The 21,539-nt window shown below is 31.7% G+C and overlaps 3 protein-coding genes across 4 annotated transcripts; 1 reads left to right on the plus strand and 2 right to left on the minus strand.

The window, feature by feature from the left end:
* Window positions 1-6,593: 6,593 nt before the first annotated feature.
* Window positions 6,594-10,370, minus strand: LOC106453588 (callose synthase 2-like). 2 transcript variants are annotated; one of them, XM_048780788.1, is made up of 12 exons: window positions 9,157-9,719; window positions 8,972-9,072; window positions 8,739-8,860; window positions 8,546-8,639; window positions 8,296-8,406; window positions 8,100-8,216; window positions 7,934-8,026; window positions 7,741-7,832; window positions 7,495-7,621; window positions 7,085-7,231; window positions 6,918-6,994; window positions 6,594-6,828 (listed from the first exon to the last, which is right to left on the minus strand). In XM_048780788.1, the coding sequence occupies exons 1-12, from the start codon at window positions 9,290-9,292 to the stop codon at window positions 6,636-6,638; spliced, it is 1,410 nt and encodes a 469-aa protein (XP_048636745.1). In that variant the 5' UTR covers window positions 9,293-9,719; the 3' UTR covers window positions 6,594-6,635. The 2 variants fall into 2 exon arrangements, with proteins under 2 accessions (XP_048636745.1, XP_048636746.1); XM_048780789.1 differs by lacking the exons at window positions 6,594-6,828; window positions 6,918-6,994; window positions 7,085-7,231 and adding an exon at window positions 7,260-7,424 and having other exon boundaries at window positions 9,157-10,370.
* A 3,320-nt stretch (window positions 10,371-13,690) lies between these two features.
* Window positions 13,691-15,105, plus strand: LOC106453589. The gene is made up of 2 exons (XM_013895821.1): window positions 13,691-14,605; window positions 14,725-15,105. The coding sequence occupies exons 1-2, from the start codon at window positions 13,691-13,693 to the stop codon at window positions 15,103-15,105; spliced, it is 1,296 nt and encodes a 431-aa protein (XP_013751275.1).
* Window positions 15,106-18,053: 2,948 nt separating this feature from the next.
* Window positions 18,054-19,867, minus strand: LOC106453590. Its single transcript, XM_048778943.1, has 5 exons — window positions 19,379-19,867; window positions 18,925-19,041; window positions 18,583-18,811; window positions 18,211-18,452; window positions 18,054-18,137 (listed from the first exon to the last, which is right to left on the minus strand). The coding sequence occupies exons 1-5, from the start codon at window positions 19,865-19,867 to the stop codon at window positions 18,054-18,056; spliced, it is 1,161 nt and encodes a 386-aa protein (XP_048634900.1).
* Window positions 19,868-21,539: the final 1,672 nt, after the last annotated feature.

The following is a 21,539-nucleotide window of genomic DNA, read 5'->3' on the forward strand; positions in this document are numbered from 1 at the left end:
ATGTTTTATTTTATGTTTTATTCAATTTTAATTTTAAATTTTAAAAATTTTAATTTTTAAAAATAAAATTAATTTTAAAAAAAAAAAAAAATTTTTTAAAAATAAATTTTTTTCAAAATTCCGAGGGAATGGAGTTCCTCGGAAAATTCCGAGGAACTTTCTCCCCTCGGCAAATTCCGACGAACTTTAAGTTCCTCGGAATTTTCTGAGGGAAAAAGTTCCTCGGAATTTTCCGAGAAACTCCACTCCCTCGGAATTTTCCGAGGGAGAGGAGTTTCTCGGAAAAGTCCGAGGAACAAATGTTCCTCGGTATTTTCCGATAAACATTCCGAGGAATATTTCGTCGAAACTTCCGAAGATTGGGCCATCGGAATTCCCTCGGTATTTTCCGAGGAACCTTCCGACGAACTTCGTGTCCTCGGAGTATCCTCGGAATTTTGTTTCCTCGGAATTCCGTCGGAAAATTCCGACGGAATTCCGAGGAATTATGAATTTCCGAGGAGTTATTTCCGAGGACTTTTTTCGTCGGTATGTCCTCGGAATAGCGTTATTCCGACGACATACCGACGATTTTTTCCCTCAGTATCCCGATGTTTTCTTGTAGTGCTTGTTCCTTGATCCATTGCTCTCTTGCTCACTCTCTCTTCTCTCTTAACTTTCTTTGTAATAAGTTGTGTCCCACAACAATGTACTCTAAAAAACGGTATAACTTTTAACATTTAGACCAAAAAAAAACTATAATGATTTTCATTCAGTTTTTAGTTTTTCTTACATACATCTATAAACTTACACCAGATCTCGATCCGCGCGGTTACGCGGGTGTTTATTTTCACCTTTATATACGTAGATGTTTATTTTAGATCATTAGTAATATACATTTTTAAACAATTAAATATTATATTTAAATATTTATATAACTATTTCAGATACAATAATTTAATAATTTTATAGTTCATATGTTGTAGTTAAACAATTGTTTAAAACCATCATATGTATTTGTTGCTTCGTATTATATATTTGTCTTATTGTGTTTGCATTTAGTTATTAAACAAAATAATATATATATGAAAAAATATATTTGAAAATTATTTTGTATTTAATTTTGTCCTATTAGCAATATTTTTTTTTTACTTTTATTCATTTTAGATAATGTATTATTGTATATAGGAAAACCTTAATATAATACATGTATTATATAGTTTGCTAATTTTAAGTTGTTATATCATAATATTATATTTTAACATGCATATTTTATATTTATGAAGAGTAAAATTTATAAATTCATCAATTTAATATAAATTTATCATTTTTAGTTCAATATAATAGTTTTATTTTAACATGATGGATTGACTTTTTGAAAATTAAAATATTGTCAAAATATTTATCAACAGATTTGTTAGAATAATTTATATATATATATATATATTATATTAAAAATAAAATGATATCATGATTAAAGTAGTTACAAATATTTTATGTTATTAGATTTAATGAAATACATGTTAATTTTTATACATGTATTATATAGTTTGTTAATGTTAACCCGTCTTACCAACATATTATATTTTTGAGCATATGTGTTTATAATTATGAAAATACATTATATATAAATTTATTAATTTAATATAATTTACCATATTTAGCTCATATGATAATTTTCTTTTAATATATTTGATAATGATTGTATAATAAATAAAAAATAGGATAGTATTTTTTATTTTTTATTTTATAAACGATAACTGAATATATTAATGTCTAATAATATTTCAAAACTAATTACAAAACTAGTGAAAATATTTACATATAATTTTTGAAAATTAAAATCTTGTTAAAATCTTTTCAATCAGATTTTTTTGATTTTTTAAAATATATATTTTATATTTAAAATGAAAAGATATGAAAAGATGTTAGGATTAAAGTAGTTTAAAGATTCTATGTGTTATTAGTTATAATAAAATACAATAATAAAAATTTAAATAATGGTCCAAATTAAAAATATTATACACGAAAGAAGTCATGACTTATATTTTAGTAAAATAGACTGGCGTTGGAAACTAATCCAAAAACATTTAAGATACTTCATATTTCGAATATATATATATGACATGAAAGAAAAAGTAGAAAACGGATTCAAGTATTCATATATGTAACTAAATTTATCGTAATCAGTTGTTTTTTTTATTTTGCTCCCGCTAACATTTTTTACTAAGATTCTCTATAAAAAAGTTTAACCATTGGAAATATCTCGATAAGGTTTCTACAAGAAAAAAATTGATACGAGAGTGTATGTGACAAAATATCTCCATTGAGAATTATCAAAATGCTTTTAAAATATTCATTTTACAAATTTGATTAGTTTAGCCTCTTAAAAATTATAAATTATTAAATGATATTTTAAAAGTATTAATATTTTATAAGTTGTTCAATGCTATTATAAAGATTGTCATGTTCATATTTCCTTCCCTTTTGGTCGATTTATTATGAATATATCAAGTTAATAAAAAGTATTGATCTATTTTAAATCACACTAGATTTCCACCCGCACAACCGTGCGGGTATATTTTTTTTTTTGTTCAACCCGTGCGGATATATATTTTCACATTTATATATATAGATATTTGTTTTACATAATCCCCTATATATTAAAAGAGAAGCATCACAACATATTTTTGTAGCCACATGTCATCACCACAATCATTCTTAGAATCCTTAGAAAAATATGTTGGTCCATATAAATGTATAATAAACTTTTTATTAAACTAACCATAAACTAATCATAAATGTTCTCCATTGTTTCCTTAAATAAAAATCACGGAATTACCTAATATGGCTAAAATATATATGACAATTAAATCAAATGATTTTGAATAATAAAAGATTTGATAAAAATTACTCTATTCTATCATTTTAAAAATTTAACTAATTAAAATAAATTAAACAACCATGTTAACTTAGATTTTTTCGTATATGCTATATTTTGAATTTTTAAAAACGAATATAAATGACTAAAGTTGTTAAAAATCTCACATTGAAACTTTTGTGATCCATGGTCTAAACTTTATGTTATAACAAGATACAAATGATTATGAAATTACAGAAGTAGGAAGTCTCATTTAATAAATATTATATATATGTATATTAATATTTTTAAAAATACTTTATATACCATATAAAATACATAAGTATTTTAATTTCGAATTTGCATTGAATTTTTTTGATAAACATTTTGAACAATTATTGACAACTTAATATTTAGATTTTAAACTTTGCATTGAATATTTTTAAAATTATAAATTACTAAAACTATTAAACATCCCATAATTTTTTTATTGTTATCTTTTATTTAAAAAATTTGTTATAAAGAAATACAAACGATCAAAATAATAAGAGTATAAAATATTTTTTAGCAGATGTCAATATTAAAAATGTACTTTATATCTATGTTAATATCATGTAAACTTAATTTTATAACATATAAAATAGAAAAAGTATTTGTCTCGATTAATAAAATTTATTTAAGTATTTGTACCAATTTAGTTACATACGTAATAGTTACTAAATTTTTTATTATTCAATATATATTTATTATTTCATAATATATAAAAAATATATAATACTTCAAAATAATTTATATATAATATTCATCCCGCCCAAGGGGCGGGTCTTAACCTAGTTATTATATATTTTTAATGTTACTCACATATTTAAATATTTATATAATTATGCCAAATATAATAATTTTATAGTTTTCATGCTGTAAATTAAAATCATCGCATATATATGTTGCTTATTATATATTTGTCCTATTGAATTTGCGTTTGATTACTAAACTAAATTTTTTAATGCATGAAAAAACATATATGAAAACAATTTTTTATTTAATTTATTATAATCATGATCCGTAATTCAAATCGCTAGATTTTTTTAGTAATTTTTTAATGTTTATTAATTTTATATAATAAATTACTGTATATTAAAAAAGTTTAAGATAAGTTAAATTTTTATACATTTATTATATAGTTTACTAATATTAACCTATTCTACCAACATATTATATTTTTAGCATAAATATTTTATATTTATGAAAATAAAATATGTTAACTTATCAATTTAAAATAATTTTATCATATTTTGTTCAATATAACGTTTTTATTTTAAAATGATAGATATTATTATAAAATTGATAAAATAGGATATAATTTTATTCTTTTAGTAACATTTCATTACTAATTACAAAATTAGTTGAAAATATATATATTCAATTTATGACAATTAAGATCTTATTATAATCTTTTTCAAGAGATTTGTTAGAATTTTAATTTTTTTTTAAAAAATTAAAAGATATAAAAGATATTATGATTAAAGTAGTTAAAAATATTATATATATTTCCATTAGTGATATACATTTAATAGAAAATTTAAATGATGGTCCAAATAAAAATATCACTCATCAAAAAATCATGATTTTTATTTTATTAGAAAACAAATTTGAAAAAATTAAAATAGAAATAAAATATTTATTTCTAACAAAATCTTTAAAAATTATTTGTAAATTTATTTTTGAAATTAATTAATGTCATTTTATTTAAATTTTCGTTTATAAACCAAAACTATATTCAATTTTAATTTCTTATTATATTTTATGATAATTTAAATTAAACTAACTAATTTTTGAAAGTAAATTTAAAAATATTCTAAGAAGATCTTAAAAAGATTTTGTTACAACATTTTAAATATTTTCATTTGTATTTCAATTAAAAAGATAAAGATATTAAAAGATATAATAATAAATTTATGTAAAATATGATATTCTCTAAGAATGGTCTAAACTAAAAAAATCACACAAGAAAAGAAGTCATGACTTCTGTTTTAATATATTAGATATGAATGGTTTAGTGGTAGCTGGATTTTGAAAAACTAAGCAACCAGGGTTCGAAGCAATTCTGTGTGTGATTATGTGGATATGAGACTATATTTTGAATTTTATTTGAATATCTAGAGAAGATATATCAATAAATTGTATTTTCTGTTGAAGATTAATCTGGACGCGTCCATAAACTTGAAATATCCCAAATTAATCAAAAAGTTAATGATAGGGGAAAATGTTTCTTCATCTCCTTGTCGTGTTTCAGACATTAAAAAGGTTATAGTCTAAGTTCGTGCACGTGAATAGCCATCGGGAAGAATTTTGAGATTTTATTGTTATTAGTTTCTGAATTTCAAAAATCTTAATAGAGTCCATTGTTATTGGTTTAAGAATTTTCAAAATCTATTCAAATTTCTTGTTATTCTAAACGTTTAGTTATTATTGATTCTCTAATTCTAACAAAATCTAGTATTATTGGAAGATGAATTCTATTCATTTTTACTCATAAGACTTAATTTTCAAAATATAATATGTAATCTTGTGATTTTCAAAATCCATGTAATAAAAAACTAGAAAACAAAATAATTATTCTTACCAAATATATATTGCACCTTTAATCCAAATTATATGTCCAAAACTATAATTCATTGCGTTTATATACTTTTACATTTTTAGAATATATAATTATTTTTATAAATAATTATCATTTTGAATATAAATATTAATAATTTTAAAATAGTTGAAAAAAATTTTGAATTTCAAAAAGAAAATTTGAGAGCCAAATCTTGGGTTACGCGAACAAACCTGAGTTTAGAAAATATTTTGAAAAAAAATCGAAAATTATAAAAATTATTAAAAAGTTCGAATTTGAAAACATGTTTCGAATTTATAAAAGAAACTTATTTATTCTCAATTTCTTATTACTTTATTACTTTTATATATATAAAACAAAGGGTAAAATCGTCTTTTACTTTTTCATGAATTTTTTTGGTCATTTTTTTCTTTGAATACTCTCTTTGTGACAAAAACTTTAAAATGGCTATTTAAGAAAAAAAAATCAATTTTGTATGTATCACTATTATTTTCTTTTTAATTTGAAAGAAAAAATAAATAATAATGCTATATGATTTAGAAAATAAATAAATTATATATTTACTTTGCAAAAAGAATGATAGAAAATAGGTAATACAAATTCATGAAAATATATATTAATCCAAAAAGTTATGATCAAATTTCATAAGTCAATGTATATAAATTTTCACAATCTACATAACTTTTAAAATCTATCAACTCTTAAAATTCACCAACTCTATACAAATTCATCTCCCAATAAATTGCACTCAGTATGATAGTAATATATTGAAGATTTTTTTGATAAACAACAACGAAACTTGATTAAGCAAAAAATTTTAAAGATAACGGTTTATAGTTATTTTGTCAGTTTTGTAAAAAGAACGAAGCTATTTTTAAGTACTCATTCTCTTTCATTATAAGTGTCGTTTTAGGTTTCGGCACACGGATTAAGGAAAAAATTAATTTTGTATATTTCCTATAAAAAAAACACTATTACCTATACACCTAACCATATTTTCAACCAATAGAAAAACAAATTTTGCATAAAATTAATAAATTTTGCATTGAAAATCGAAAACAACACTTATTTTGTAACGAAAAAAATTCTCTAAAACGACACTTAATATGAAACGGAGGGAGTAACTTATTATAATGGTTTGTTATATGTTCTCTCTCTTTTATTAAAAGAAAGTGTTTACATCATTTTCAATATTTTATCAAATGTGTCGTTGATGTCATCATTCCTCCTCCATCGCTGGATAGAAAATAGACGGCGAAGAGCAAAAGCAGAGAAGCATCTATAAGTTTTTCGAAGTTCCTCAGCTGTCTGACAAAATAAATCAGCATCATCTCGCATAGGCCACCCTAGCTGAAAGCACCGAACTGACCTATTAAGTTGAAAAAACAAGGAGATTCAATCATGCAGAACTTTAAATGAACATTTAAGAAGATTACAAGATAGTCATATGCATTGTACCAAAAATACTCATTAAAGTCGTCATAGTGTCTCCTCTCAGAATGCTTCAACTTTCCTCCTCTGCTTCTCTTTGCGTCCTACAGTACACGAATATGGTGATGGAAAATAGAGGAAATTACAGGAAAAGAAAACAAAATGGTCAAGACTGAAGAACCAAAGCAAGCAACCTTAGCTACTGTCTTGTCTATAGGAGTCACTACTTTCTGCAGGAAAGCTTCATGTCCACCAGGACCACCACCATATGCCGGCTTTATTCGCTCCCCTGTCATTGGACTAACACTCCCAGCCAGTATCCCGTACAATTCAAAAGCCATCTATACAAATTTAGAAGACGAACTTAGATATAAAAACATCCCCCTAACGTAAATATAAAACATGCATTACTAAGTTCTCGATGTCGCAACTCGTCCTTATATATTACGTTTTCAACTCTCCGGAGTCTACTTATCGATAACTACGTCTATGTAGTAGCCAAGATCACGAAGAATTGAACTCACATGCTCGTCTCTAAATTCAAAATGTAATGTTTCACTTTCAGGCAAACCACATAGAGAGAAACTGAAGAGTGAAGACATACATGGTGATATATATAGCAAAGGCACGCTGGCATGAATCTTAGGTTTGCAGCCTCTCCCCATATTAAAAGATGGAGACATATATATAGCAGTTTCCGCTGCTGAACCTCTTGTTGAATCACCGGCATCCTGCAGAACAATAGAGATGAAAAGGTAAGAAAACCTCAAGGCGTTACATCTCTTTTCTATGTTTTTAAGAAAGAAAAAAATGAATACAAAATATAAGACGTTACAAGGAGAATCCTCACCAGAGGCTGCTTTTCCGACCCAAGTATTTGCACCACTTTTTGTAGGTTTTGAAAAGTTTCTTCATCACTATAGTTACTGCGCGATCATCCAACTAAAGGAAGAAATTGCAAATTAGACCGCTATTGCAAACAGAGAGAAGTAGACTCATGAATTGCAAACTGTGAGTTGAAGAAGTTGAAAAAGAAAACATACCTTTGGCTGTTGTTCAGGTCTCGGAAACTGTCGAATGTGTACATTAGTAAGTAACAAAAGCAAGTTCTCTCTTTGATTAACAACATTATCTTTCTGTCATTTAAAGGTTTTGATCAGAATCAGCACTCAATCAACAAAACAAACACAGGATATTCACTAGTATCACCTGAAAACCAAACATGGTTTGAAGCCAGTCTAGCATATCTTCATCGAGTTTCTTCTCGTGGCCTGCTGGCCATGGTAGACCCCTCGTGTTACAAAGTGCGGTAACTGTGGCTTGTATCTGTAGAACAGTGTGAAACTGTTTATTTTGTCTGACTCAGAACAGACTAAACATAAATGGATATGCCTATTTGGTTAACCTTAGGAAATCTCGTTATAGCCAGATTTTGACTATCAGGGTCATGGGGAAGATTGTTGTAAGGCACGTCGATTTGGATTTTTTCTTCAACCTTTGTGTGGGCTTCTAGAACCTACCAGCAAAGAAAAAAAGATTAACAGAAACAAGTGAGCCAAGAATGTGGTAACCCTATTAATGAGATATCAATATTTCCTCCATGAAATCATTGCTAAAGACCTGCGTAAGAACAGAAGTACGAGACACAAAACTACCTCATCAGGCACTTCCACATCTTCAGTCTGATTAACAGCCTTCAAGACTTCAAGAAGAACAGAAGAAGTTTGATATTCCTTTCTAAGTTGAGCACTACAAAGCAAAAAACATCTTTGTTTTATGAATGAAAAACACATATAAAATATAGAGATAAAACACCGATCCGAACAAACAGTTCCATCAAACACAAACCGGTCGTCTTTGTTAGTAGAGTTGACCAAAGCCTGGATGTATCTCTTGTAGTAGTGTTGATAGAAATTTTGCATATCGCGTGCGTCGCTCTGCTGCCTTCCTGCGAGAGTTGTTTCGTTCTCCTGCACAAATTTAAGAAAATAAGGTAAACTGACACTTAATCCCCAATTCCCCATGCAGGATGCAGCAATAGTTTTATGAGCAAGCAACAGTAAGGTAAATGAAGTGGATACATGTTCTAAGCGCTGAAGAAGAGCAGTCTTGAACTGGGGAACACCACGACCACTTGATGTGGGATCAAGCTTGCATGCCTTCTCAAACGCATAAAACCGACCTACAAAATAGCCCATGATTTTTGTTTACAATATCATTTGAGATGATCAAATCATCAAGGGACTTTTACATTATTTCAACTCACATAAGTAAGCAACACGAGGGTTACTTGCTTCTACTTCATTGGCTACACGGAGGATCGGAGCAATCTCCACAAGTGAAGATGGCACCACTTCACTGTCCAGAGTAACCATTCCTAGTTTACCAGCAGTTTGAGACATCTTCTAAATCCTCAAAAAAATCTGATGAAGACTTCTTCAAGTATAAAGAGCTTGTACAGAACTATATGAGCTAAAACAAAAGAGTTAATAAAGGGCTCACGAAGGAGAAAAGACAGAGACTGCCATTAAATAGCGATCAGTAAATTTAAAAAAATACATGGATTGCTTAATTCCAAAGGAACCTGAGATTCACTCCAAATAATAAATTGATATCATGGTAAAAGAAACCTTAAATGCTAGTAAAAAGTTGCGTTTATTAGTTAAAAGAAAAAAAGGTTCCGAACAGACGAAAATAAAGTTAGCATGAGACGTGGAAAGCACGAACTTTATGTCTAAACCTAGTCACCCAAAACCTTGTTTCACAACCATCTTTTTACTTTCCACACACAAGAAAAATCATGTACTCCATCAAGCTAGTAAAAGAAAGAACAAATGTGTAACCTTTGAATGAAAGAGAGAATTGAAGGGCAAAATAAACGAATGGTCAAACTGTGATCAAAGAAGAACATAACGACGTGAAAGATATAGAGAGAAAGACAGACATGCGTCGATGTTTTTATTCTTTTCAATGTATTATTGCGGCATTTTTTTTTATATTAACCAATCACAGAATGTCAAAGACATAACCGATCCATGTTCCAATGTCTTACGCCATTGGAGTAATTTCTTTGAGAATAACAAACGTTGTTTATCCTCATCGACTGAACTGAACTGGATTTAATCATGCAGCAATGTAACTATGATGCAAAAAGTGTTTACGACTAAGGTTTATTGTAACCAGTTCTATTTTTATTTTGCTTTGGGTAAGTTTTTTGGTTGTTTAATGAAATAATATTTTCCATTTAAACAATACCCACGAAAGGTATATATATTACTCATGCCAACTAAGAGCATCATCAATCATCAATCATGAGAACAAAGAATTTCTCAACAATAAGTTATTCTCCCTCCATTTCAAAAAATATATACATATATACTAGATGATAACCTGCACATGCGCTGAGTGTATTATTTATCCTAATATTTGTTCATTAATTCGATTTAACATTTTGCAACAGTACAATTTTTATCGATTGTAAAATGACGAATATAAATTTCGGTATCTTAAATGTATCATCGTTGTTGAAGAGTTTAACATATTACAACTCATTTTAATTATTTTAAGACTTCAAATGCACAAAAGAAAATTATGTTTTACGAATGACACAAATCAAAAAAATCACATAGGCAACTTTTATTGTAAAATGACGAAATGGGAGTACGTTTTCTGGTTTCGATTTGCTTACTATTGACTATCCATAAATGATTTCATTTTCTACTTCTATAAATTTATGCTTTCGTTCTCGTTTATGTTTCACTGATATGAATTTTTTTTTTAACTTCTTCTGTGAATTCGATGAATTACATAAGTGTCAATTTAAAAAGATACACATATGTAAAATTAGTTCCACTCCAGATACATATCTAAAAATCAAAATTTTGAAGAAAATCACTGGCAAACTCTATTCACAAGTTAGTGTTCAAATCTAATGTATCAAATTGTTATATAATATAAGTAAAAACTCGTAATATAAATGTTTGTCTATTGTATATTCACCAGTTTGGTCTAAAAACATCTAATTGTAGAACAACAAAAAAATTACTTATTTTATTAACCTACGTTTTTTAGGTTTAGTTATTTAAGAGTATACCGATAAGAAAATATAATGCTTTACCATTCTAGTATATGTAAACTATGTATAAGTAAGAATTATTTATTTATTAAATGATATACCAGAAAACTTATAATAAATAGTTCAAATCTCTCATTCTTACAATTATAATAGCTAGATATAGTATTAGGGAGAAACAAATAGTAGACGAATGATCAAATCATTCATTATTCGAACAAACTCAAAAGGAGGTGATTGAAATCTTGTCATGATATTTCATTAAACTTTTTCTAGGAGTAAAAATCAAGACTAAAATACTTAATGAATGAAAAATATATATATATATATATATATATATGTATATATATAGTGCTTCCAATATTAAAAATCACTTAGATTTGAAAAAGTATATTTTTGGGATTGTCAGGATAAAATAACATATTAGAAACCACCTATTTAAAAATAATTGATATACATAAAAGTATATACGTTAGAGTAAGCACATAAATCAAAACCAATACTTTTTATTTATTTACAATCATGTTTATGGTAAATAAATCAAAACAATTATTTTATTTACTTTATATGGTATATAATTAAACTATAGTGATATTTACATATATATATAGTATATTTTAATATAAATATATATTATTGACACTTCCTACTTATATGATTTTATTAACATTTGATGTAATAAAAATTTAAATCGTTAATCACAAAACATTTAATGTGAGATTTATCAATTTTAAAATTAACATATTTAAATATTTTGATATAGTATATAATTTAATTTAAATGATATTAATATATATATATATAATATGAATATATATTAATGAGACTTCACATTCATACGATTTATGATCATTTGTATCTTGTTTGAACAAAAAAAAGTTAAACCATTAATGAAATATTTTTCAATCTGGGACTTTTACCTTGTTTAGTAATTTAAAGTCAATTTGATAGATATTTTAATAATAAATATATTATATATTTGTATGTACCAACTTATTTTTTTAAAGATTCTAAGAATCATCCTACTGATGACACGTGGCTACAAAAACATATTGTAATGCTCCAAGATTAATATATAATGGATTTTACAGTGTTTATACATATTAAAAAGCATTTTATTTTTTAATTATAAATGATTTGTTTGTAATTAACTATTTTACAAAAAATAGCCAATAAAAATTCAATAAACAAAATTAATTTTCCTTTATTATCTAATAAAAATGCATTGAAAATATAAAAATAAATCATTTTGTAAAAAAAATTCTAAAACATGGATCAATTTGAAACGAATGGAATAATATTTCATGTATTGTCTAATGAAAAAGAGACAAATCATAAATAAGTGTATACAATGTGTTTTGAGTATCAACCAAAATAAATTTCCTCTTTCACTACCTTCAATTTTTTTTTTTCATTTCTTATTATGTGAAAAACTCATCAAGATACCATCTAATACACATGCTCTACAATGATGTCATTTTCTAGAGCAAGGTTCTTTTTCTTATCTTGACTATTAGAGATAACTCAATTTGAATATCACTCGCAGCAATATTTGAAGTATTTTGTGACAGGGGTGGATATCGAACAAATATCTGGAATTTTGGTAATATCCGTGATCATTTCTGCTTAGATCAGCAATTTTTTTTTTATAGATATTCGTTGTCCATATATCCCAAAAATCTATAATTTTTATCGGATGTTTGATCAAATCCGTAAAACTGAATAATTTCCTTTTTTAATAAAATATTTATAAAATAATAATATTTCATTAAAAACACAAAATTATTTTTAAATTTTTTAATAACTAGATAATCAGTTGAGAGTATAACATATAACAATTGTTAAATATATATTATGTATATATATATTAGAGTACACAAGACAAGCCCAAAACAATACCAACAAACTCATTTCTATGTTATAAACCCATGTGTGTTAGGGTTCATTTGCAAGTGAGTTAGTAGTATAAATAGAATTGCAATATGGTGAGAAATGTAACCTTGCTGCCGTGAAAGGCAGCCCCTCTTATCCTTAATGAAATACCAATTTAATTCTTGTGTTCTCGGTGACAAAGCTAAAGCATTTTCCTTCCTTTATTTCTCTGTATAATAAAGCTCCTTGAGATATCTCTAGTTTATATTCAATAATAAAGTCCTTAAACACACAAATCCATCTTGTTCTTGAAATGCTATCAATATACACATATGTATATTCAGATCGAATATCTGTTAAAAATGTATTACTATTTTTTTTGCTTCGTCTTTAATGAAAATATAAAATGTAGTTCATAAAATTAGGCATTTCTAAATTTTTCTGATCGAATGGAAACATATAACAAACTAAATCAAATTGTATAGATATTTGTCCATCCTTAATTTATGGGGGATCACTCATTGCTATTAAAAAGATGAGTCATTTAGGTGTATAACCATAAAAGAGATGGTAATTAAGTATCTGACCATGTTGTTTTGGCAAATTATAAGAAAGGTGAATATTCCATTTATACCCCTACACTTAGGTCAATAGTATTAGCTGACATTCTCTGTGCTCATGTGCTAAACCTATGCTCCCCTATTGGCTACTAGAGAGTGACCTACTACACGCAAGTAATGATGTCTGAGATTTTGTTATATTCTATATGGTTCTTCATCGGGAACTCAAAACGTTTCAATTGGTTATCGACATACTAAAAAAAAAATATAGCTGGGGTGGTCATCTTTAAACGAAAATGGCGTCGTCTCCCATAGTTGACATCGGAGATAACGTAAATCGAAATAATATGGGGTCGTTACCGGAAATGATGTTTGCTGCCGGAGAAGAGCCCGTCGGAGTCAGGGTTCTGACCTACCAATCATCTCGAGCGATAAAACAAATAATCAAAGGGCTTGATGAAGAAGAAATACTCTCTATACGGGCATCGTCTTTTGGGAAGATAATCGACATTGTAGATAAGCCATCGTTTTCGGGAAGATTCGCGAGGTACATGATGTCAAGGCAGCTGAAGGTAAAGAAGAAGCACGAGGTGTGCTTTAGGTTTGCCGGACAGCCAATTAGGTTCTCGCTGAGGGAGTTTGCTATAGTAACTGGGCTTCCATGTGGTACATTTCCACCTAAATGGAAGATGAAGATTAAAGAGACTATTACCGAGAAGCCATACTGGCCGTCGTTGTATGGGAAAGTGGAGGTTGTGACTGTAGCTTCCGTAATCAAGATGCTCCGCCGAAGAACAGTAAGGGATAGAGAAACCCGGATTAAGTTTGCATGTCTGGCTATTCTCTCTTCTGTCCTGCTACCCACAAGCCTGAATACGAAGATCTCCAGAGAGCATGCTGAGGCCATTGAGGATCTGGATGACTTCTATTCATTCCCGTGGGGGAGATGGGCGTACGAGATGCTGATGAATAGTATAAAAGAAAGAGATGAGATCTCACTGTCGCAAAATACTATTGCCGTGAAGGGCTTCGCTCTAGCTCTTCAGCTAGTACTGGTAGAAGCTGTACCCTCTTTAACAGAAGTAGTCCAAGAAACATGTTCTTCTTCAGAATCAGAAAGCGCGGACGATGTTGAGGAAGGGTCTGAAAGGTCATCAAAAAAGCAAACGCTAAGCCCTGCTCACGCCCGTAACCTCGACAAGAAAACTGAGGTTGTGTAATAAACAGTTCTTATCCAAGAACAATCGAAAATATATATAAAGTGTGATTATTATGTTCGTAAATGAGAGTAACGTGTGTTTCTCAGCTGGTGGTTTATGTTGCATTGCAGGTGTATGTGAAGAGCATAATTGATGAAGATCCAAGCCGACCATTGGATGAGAGTACGCTCGGGTGGTCTGATGATGTGGAAGATGTTGGGGTTGACAATCTAGTGAAGCTTATAAATGAAGGCTATAAGTTTAGTGCCTCTATGTTTAAAGGTGGAGCCACAAAGTCTGATGTGGAGAGGATGAGAGAGGATGCAAAAGTACGAGGTAAAGAGAAGAAAAGTAGCAAAGCACCAGTGAAACCAACCGATGTAGATGGAGGAAATTGTGAAGTTGCTGCTGTTTTGATGGATATGATAAAGCCGGATCTGGATAGGATTGATGGGAATGTGTCATCTACAATGAGAGCCGTTGATGATATGATCACAAAGATAGGAGTGTAGCATGGGGCCATAAAAACAGAGGTGGGAGAATGGATGGGAAAAATAAAAGAGGATATTCAGGGGCAGATTAGCTTGGCTCTTAAAGAAGCAGTTGGACCATCAACAGATCCTCCAGGAGTTCCTATAGTCACACCAACTGCCCCGATAAATCCAGTAGGTGGAGGAAGTGTAGAGGAAGCATTTTATCAGGATACCATCCGAAACATTATGGGGAGCATCGAACAGTACAGGACGCCTCTGCGCCAGAACATCCAGGTTCAGGTGAGTATGAAACTAACTAATTTACTAATAATGTAGTTCCCGGGTATTGAGTTAATAGATTATTTGAAACACATAATTAGGAGGTCGGCGTTGTTGATGGACGTCAAGACGTTGGAGCCGAGGCCAGCGTCCCTATTGTTCCACATAACGACGGGACTGCTCTATTAGCATCGAGCCACACTCATATGAGGAAGGATGGAGTCGATGAGATAAAGGTCAGTTTGTAAACTCATGGTGTCTTACTACATATAGGAGATGGTGATTGAGAATGAATTTGTAAATAGAAGATGACATTATTATGGTTACTAGGTAACCGACAATGCGACAAAGGAACAAGCACCTGCCACTCCTAGTTTTTCACTCGGTCTCACTCAGCAGGAGAATAGTCCTTGTAATGAGCAGTTTGGGACAGTAAGGCTAGCTGCAGATCTAAATATTGCGCATGACGAAGGGAAGGAGGATGTGGAGGCAAATAACGTGTGTAGGAAAAGCAAGAGACAAAAAAATATTTCCCACCAATTTGATGGCCGATTACGAATGCGGGCATAACATAGTGGGTCCTGGTCGTAAAGCCCCTGTGTTGCTGTTTGTGTCGTCAAACAGTGAAGATACTCTAACAAAGTACCAGAAATTAGGGGAGAAGCTTCTGAGCTCATTGTAAGTAAATCACAAGCGGTCCATAAATAGCCGTATTTTTTTTTATAAGTAAAACCTTCTAGAATATGTAAATCCAGAATCAAATATAAGGATAAAGACGTTGTTAAAATAACCGGATCAGACATTAGTTATGTGTATCCAGCTTCTGTAGTATACAACCGGATTTAAAGGGAGGTTTTAACGCAATGCTTGGTTTTGTAGTGTTATCAATGTGGCCGGACTATCCGTGTCGGATAAGGACATTAAGGACATCGCTGAAAGATCCCGTCCTCTCGCCGCAAAGGTTGTCGATCTACTCACCCGTATACTGCGTACAGTTCAAGACAAACATCTAATCAGTGAAAGGAGTACAAGAGATGAGTTCTTTGATACCAAATTTGCTGGATCTCTGGCAAGAAATTACTCCAAGTTCGCCAAGTGCAAGAACAAAGAAGGTCACGTGTTCCCAAAAGGTACATTGGATTTTCTATACAATATAAAGGATTCAATATGTATGATACGTCGGTTTTACCTGCCATTCAACTTTGACAAAAAACACTGGGTGGGAGTTTGTATTGACTGCGAGAAGTGGAAAATATATGTCCTCGATTGCAACACGTCGATTAAGAGTGACAAGGATATTGTGAAAGACCTTACACCCATAGCGGAGGCTTTTCTGTATCTGCTCAAACAGGCGTGTGGGTCGGCCTACGAGGAGAATTTAGATCCAATGGTTATTGAGAGGGTAAAAGGAGTAGGACAAAACATGGAAGAAAGCGTCTCCGGCATTACTGCAATGGTGCTAATGTGGAATCATTCAATTGGAGGGTTGGAGGGTTGCCGATCAGTCAATGCTGATCATGTAATCTTAGAAGCAAAGGGGGCAGCTGTGATGGCATATGAGCTCCATGAGGAGCTGAAGTGATAAGATCAGTTAATGTGTAAGCTTGTTTAATTGCCTCGTATTTTGAATTATGTTTGGATTTTCAGTGTGTTTTCGGTTAATGTGTATCTCTGACTTGATGAATACTTGGTTTATGTATGAAAATTGATGCATGTTATCGTGGTTTATGTATTCAATAGTGTGTTGTGTTCAATAATGATTATTAGAGTTTGTGTATCAGAATGTGATCCGGATTTCTCAGGTTATATTCTGATTTATAATACATTAAATCCTTTAAAAATTACAAGGACTGGATTTAGTAGGCATGTATGATCTCTATGATCCGGATTTCGTTGCTAAATGACTCTTTTCAGACTAGGGATGGTTCAAGCCTTAGGTGATATTAGTTGATCGAAGTGTGAAGTTAAGTGATTATATATAAATAATGATCAAAAATGGTGATATTTATAGTTGATATACGTGATTGTATGAAGAGTAGAACCGTATTTGGTAGGTTGAGTTCTGATTAAAAATGAATTAAATGCTAAATGAGTCTACCTTCTAAAAATTATGAAAAGGACTGGGTCATTTGTTAACCATGAATTGAAATCTGTGAATAGCAAACTAATACTTGTCGAAATTAATTAGATTTAAGTAAATTGAACTCTGGATATAAAGGTTATACACCTAAATTACTCTTTCCCACGTATTGAGTGTTTTTTGTCATAACCAAATAAAAAATGTATTCGATCAACCATACTCCTTAAATAACTGGATTGCAATAAAATAACCGGAGTACCATCAAAGGATATATTTTGGTAGAACCAGATATGATACGTAAATATATTTACAACATCCGGATTTGTGACCTTGAAATTTAAAACATTTGGATTTCGATAGTTTGTGTGGGTGTAATATGAGTGTTATATCGTGTTTAAGTTAACATAACATTCATCGAAGAAGAAGCTATGGGAAAATGGATCTTTATTTATAATATAGTCTCGGGTAATAATACAATCCTGCCACTACCATAACTGGTTATTATATTTCACATAAATGATTAGGAATCATAATCCTAATGCTGCCCAGCAACAGCTGCCACCGATCTTGCCTTACACCTTCATCATCCGAGTCGACCATCTTTCCCATAAACATACTCCGAAATAACTTATATTGGCATCTTGCAAGTAGCCTTGTTGTGACCACTTGCCTTACAGCGGCTGCATATGTGTTTCTTCCTATGTGGCTTCATCTGCAATAAACAGTAATAGTTATGTAAGAGTTGTACAAGTTATTTAGAAGGGAATGATAATTGGAAGTCTTACCCTGATTTCTCCACGAGAGAGGATTCTGGATTTCGTTGGACGACCAGGAGGGCGTCTAGTAGTTGGCGGAATTAACTCGACATTAGCATCAGTAACAACATCATCAGTATGGATCTCGAGAGGCACTGGAGGGGGAGCTGAATCCGTAACCGGTAGTATGTCCATATCATAAGCAACCAGTAGATTCTCTAGAGTGTAAAAATGAGAGACAAGGCTTTCAACTCTAACTTTACCAAAAACAGCTGCAGCAATCGCATGGGAACAAAGAATCAGTAGAGTCTGGAACTCGTTGCAGCTACATGTCTTTTTAACTAGGTTGACATGGAAGACAATTCCTTCCTTATCACTCACTTGATACTCAGACCGGTTCACATTTGTCACGCCATATCCACCCCCCGAGGTCAAAATTAGCAGCTACTATCTCTGCAACACGCGGAGTAAGGGTGTCGAATGAAATGCAAGTTGTAGCTCTTCTAGTAGAGAACCACTGCATTAGCTTGTCTCTGATAAATTCAACGAGTGGTTTGATAGGGAACTCGCGAGCTTCGCGTAGGACAGCGTTCCATGATTCAGCAACATTGCTGGTCATGATGTTGTATCTCTGACCTTTGAAGTGGGAACGCGACCAGTGCTCAAATCCAATGCCGATTAGGTAGTCTGCGCAGGAAGGATTTATCTTCTTGATCTCGTTGAATATGCGGTAAAAACTGAAACCTTGTAAGCCCTAGCCGCTTTTCCAACCATGTAACCTAGGTGCTTGTTCTTGAAATGAGTCTTTATGTTTCTTTGCAGATGCAACACACAGGCGCAATGCCTAGCAAGCGGATAGACCTACAGAACAAAGAGTTTGGAAAACATAAATCACATGAATACGTGGAAGGATCATATCCAGTAAATACAAATTATAATACATACTTTAAAACCGGTTTTATGTGGTTACATATCCAAATTTAGAAACCGGTTTTTGTGGTTACATGTCCATACTTTAAAACCGGTTTTATGTGGTTACATATCCATATTTAAAAGCCGGTTTATGTGGTCACATATCTGGTTAGTGGAATGTGGGTTATCCAGTTACATATATATAATACATCAACTTTTGTCAATGCAAGGATTACTAATATTGAAACAGGATATTACGACATGAAACATAGATGAGATCACGAACCTTCGCTATTGCGTAATAAATCGAAGAGTGGCAATCCGAGACAAATACCAAATCCTCAGACTGTGGTACGACCTCCAATAAGTTTTCAAGGAACCACTCCCATGCCTTGTCGTTCTCGCCATCGACGATTGCATTAGCTAATGGATAAACTTGGTAGTTTCCATCTTGAGCGCAAGCGGACAAAAGGCATCCAGCGTATTTTCCCCGGAGATGTGATCCGTCAACGATTACAACTTTCCTTAGATACCTATACCCTACAATGCATGCTCCAATCGAAATGAACAAGTACTTGAATCTTTGGCCAACTCCATCCTCAAATTCCGTATGTAAAGCTGTCTTCGTCCCTGGATTTGCTTGAACCAATTGCTTAAGATAGTCTGGAATCAGGTTGAAAGAAGCGCCAGAAGATCCTTTAGCAAAGTCCAGAGCAATTTGTCTAGATCTCCAAGCTTTCCAATATGAAATACGGACATTGTGGTCACCTTGCATGACCTGTCTTATTTCTCCAGGGAGGTCCAGCGCCACTACCGCCAAACCTGGCTTTCATCATCTCCCCAATGACCGAATGTGTTAGCTTGGCTTTGATACCCTACACGTATCACGTGTTTAGACAGTTTGTAATTTACTGTTTTTTGGATAATATGAAATTGTGGTACTAAGGGTAAGCGGTTGTGTAATACCAGCACGTGAATCAACAGAACACGTGTGTTGCAAGTCAACTCTTCGAATTTCATACGAAGTTACAATTTTCATCCTTTTGGCGTAAACACGCCAGTTACAAGTGCTACTAAAGCATCGTAAGACCATCCCATCTGGAGAAGACCTTGAGTTACGAAACCAAAATTTATTTTTGATCGCATACATGGCCATGTGGTGTTTGAACTCTTCCCTGCTTTTGAAAATCATGCCGACGTATACAATGTCGTCTATTGGTTGCTTTGATCCTACAAATTTTCCATAACTGATGTTGATTAAAAATCAGTAGATGTTTGTAAATAAATCTAATTGACACTCTTGTGGTTTGACTATGGTTTAATGATGTTCTAACATGGATTGCATTACGTAAACTGAAGACATGAAAAAGGTACAACATTGCTATCCGGTTTAAAAGAGATCAATCCGGCTATGAAAGGAGACATATTGAAACAAAATCCGGATTTACTCCGCCGCAAATATGAAAAGTAAACAAGCAAACATAGATATAAGACCCTAGCTTCGTCATAGTAAAACATGCAGTTAGCTCCAAATCTATTGAGTCGGACCAAACCCACCATCATTCTCGTCGGTGTCAGAGGATGAGTCCCCTAAGTTGACGTAACTACTCCCCGATCCATTTTTGTTATCAGTATCGAGACCCAAACGCAGATCAAGTGAAGGACCACTGCCACTCCCACTTCCTTGCATGAAAGACTGAAGCAGGTTTCTTTTTGGTAGAGCGGGCGCATTGGACGTGCCACCTGTGGGAAAAATATTGAATGATCCGGAACATTAATGCGTAATTATATATTGGAAAAATAGGATTTATTGGAAATGAGCAAACTACCTTGTTCAAATTTTCCTCCACCAACAGGTCGATGAGGTGAGTGAACCGGAATCCCTAACAGCGGGGGCGTCCTGATATGAGTGATATCAGCAATGAGTCCATCAGACGAGCCAGTTTGTGAACCGAAGTTGTCTCCATCGCTAAGAAGCGTAACGGTTGCTCTAGCTGTCATCTGACATGGCTTAGCGGGCTGGGGTAGTGATAAAAGACCTTGTGTTGGTCTCGGCTGGGGGGGAGGAGGAATTGGGTCATCATGCATACCATCCCAGAAGTCATCGTCGTCATCACTCGTTTCACCCCACGCATTTGGTAGACGTGGGAGACCCCTTCCTCTCTCGATGTCTAGACTGGCACCTCTAAATATATCAGAGGAATGGTCTGGAGAGATTGGGTTTAATGGCTGAGAATCAAAACTCGGATGTTGAGTTTCGGTCACTATGTTACAAAGTATAAGGAAAAAAAGAATCGTTAGTTACATTGAATGTGATAATCTGGATATTGTATAATAATTTGATTACAGAAGACCAAATGTGGATATTTGTTAAAATATTCAGATGTGGAGTGAAAATCTGGATTAGACAAAAAAAGGTTATGTGATATCAACAAAACGTACCGTTG

This window comes from Brassica napus, chromosome A5, assembly GCF_020379485.1.
Source record: "Brassica napus cultivar Da-Ae chromosome A5, Da-Ae, whole genome shotgun sequence".
In the NCBI taxonomy this organism is placed as follows: Eukaryota; Viridiplantae; Streptophyta; class Magnoliopsida; order Brassicales; family Brassicaceae; genus Brassica; species Brassica napus.

Bases quoted from the DNA above. Each gene is read 5' to 3' on its own strand.
- LOC106453588 (XM_048780788.1), bottom strand. From the start codon at position 9,292: ATGTCTCAAACTGCTGGTAAACTAGGAATGGTTACTCTGGACAGTGAA. The intron at 9,073-9,156 runs GTGAGTTGAAAT...GCTATTTTGTAG, and splicing joins CCCTCGTGTTGCTTACTTAT to GTCGGTTTTATGCGTTTGAG. The intron at 8,861-8,971 runs GTATCCACTTCA...AAATTTGTGCAG, and splicing joins TTCTTCAGCGCTTAGAACAT to GAGAACGAAACAACTCTCGC.
- LOC106453589 (XM_013895821.1), top strand. From the start codon at position 13,691: ATGGCGTCGTCTCCCATAGTTGACATCGGAGATAACGTAAATCGAAAT. The intron at 14,606-14,724 runs GTTGTGTAATAA...GTTGCATTGCAG, and splicing joins ACCTCGACAAGAAAACTGAG to GTGTATGTGAAGAGCATAAT.
- LOC106453590 (XM_048778943.1), bottom strand. From the start codon at position 19,867: ATGCAAGGTGACCACAATGTCCGTATTTCATATTGGAAAGCTTGGAGA. The intron at 19,042-19,378 runs GTTCGTGATCTC...TTTGTTCTGTAG, and splicing joins TTTATTACGCAATAGCGAAG to GTCTATCCGCTTGCTAGGCA. The intron at 18,138-18,210 runs GTAAGACTTCCA...TGTTTATTGCAG, and splicing joins TCTCTCGTGGAGAAATCAGG to ATGAAGCCACATAGGAAGAA.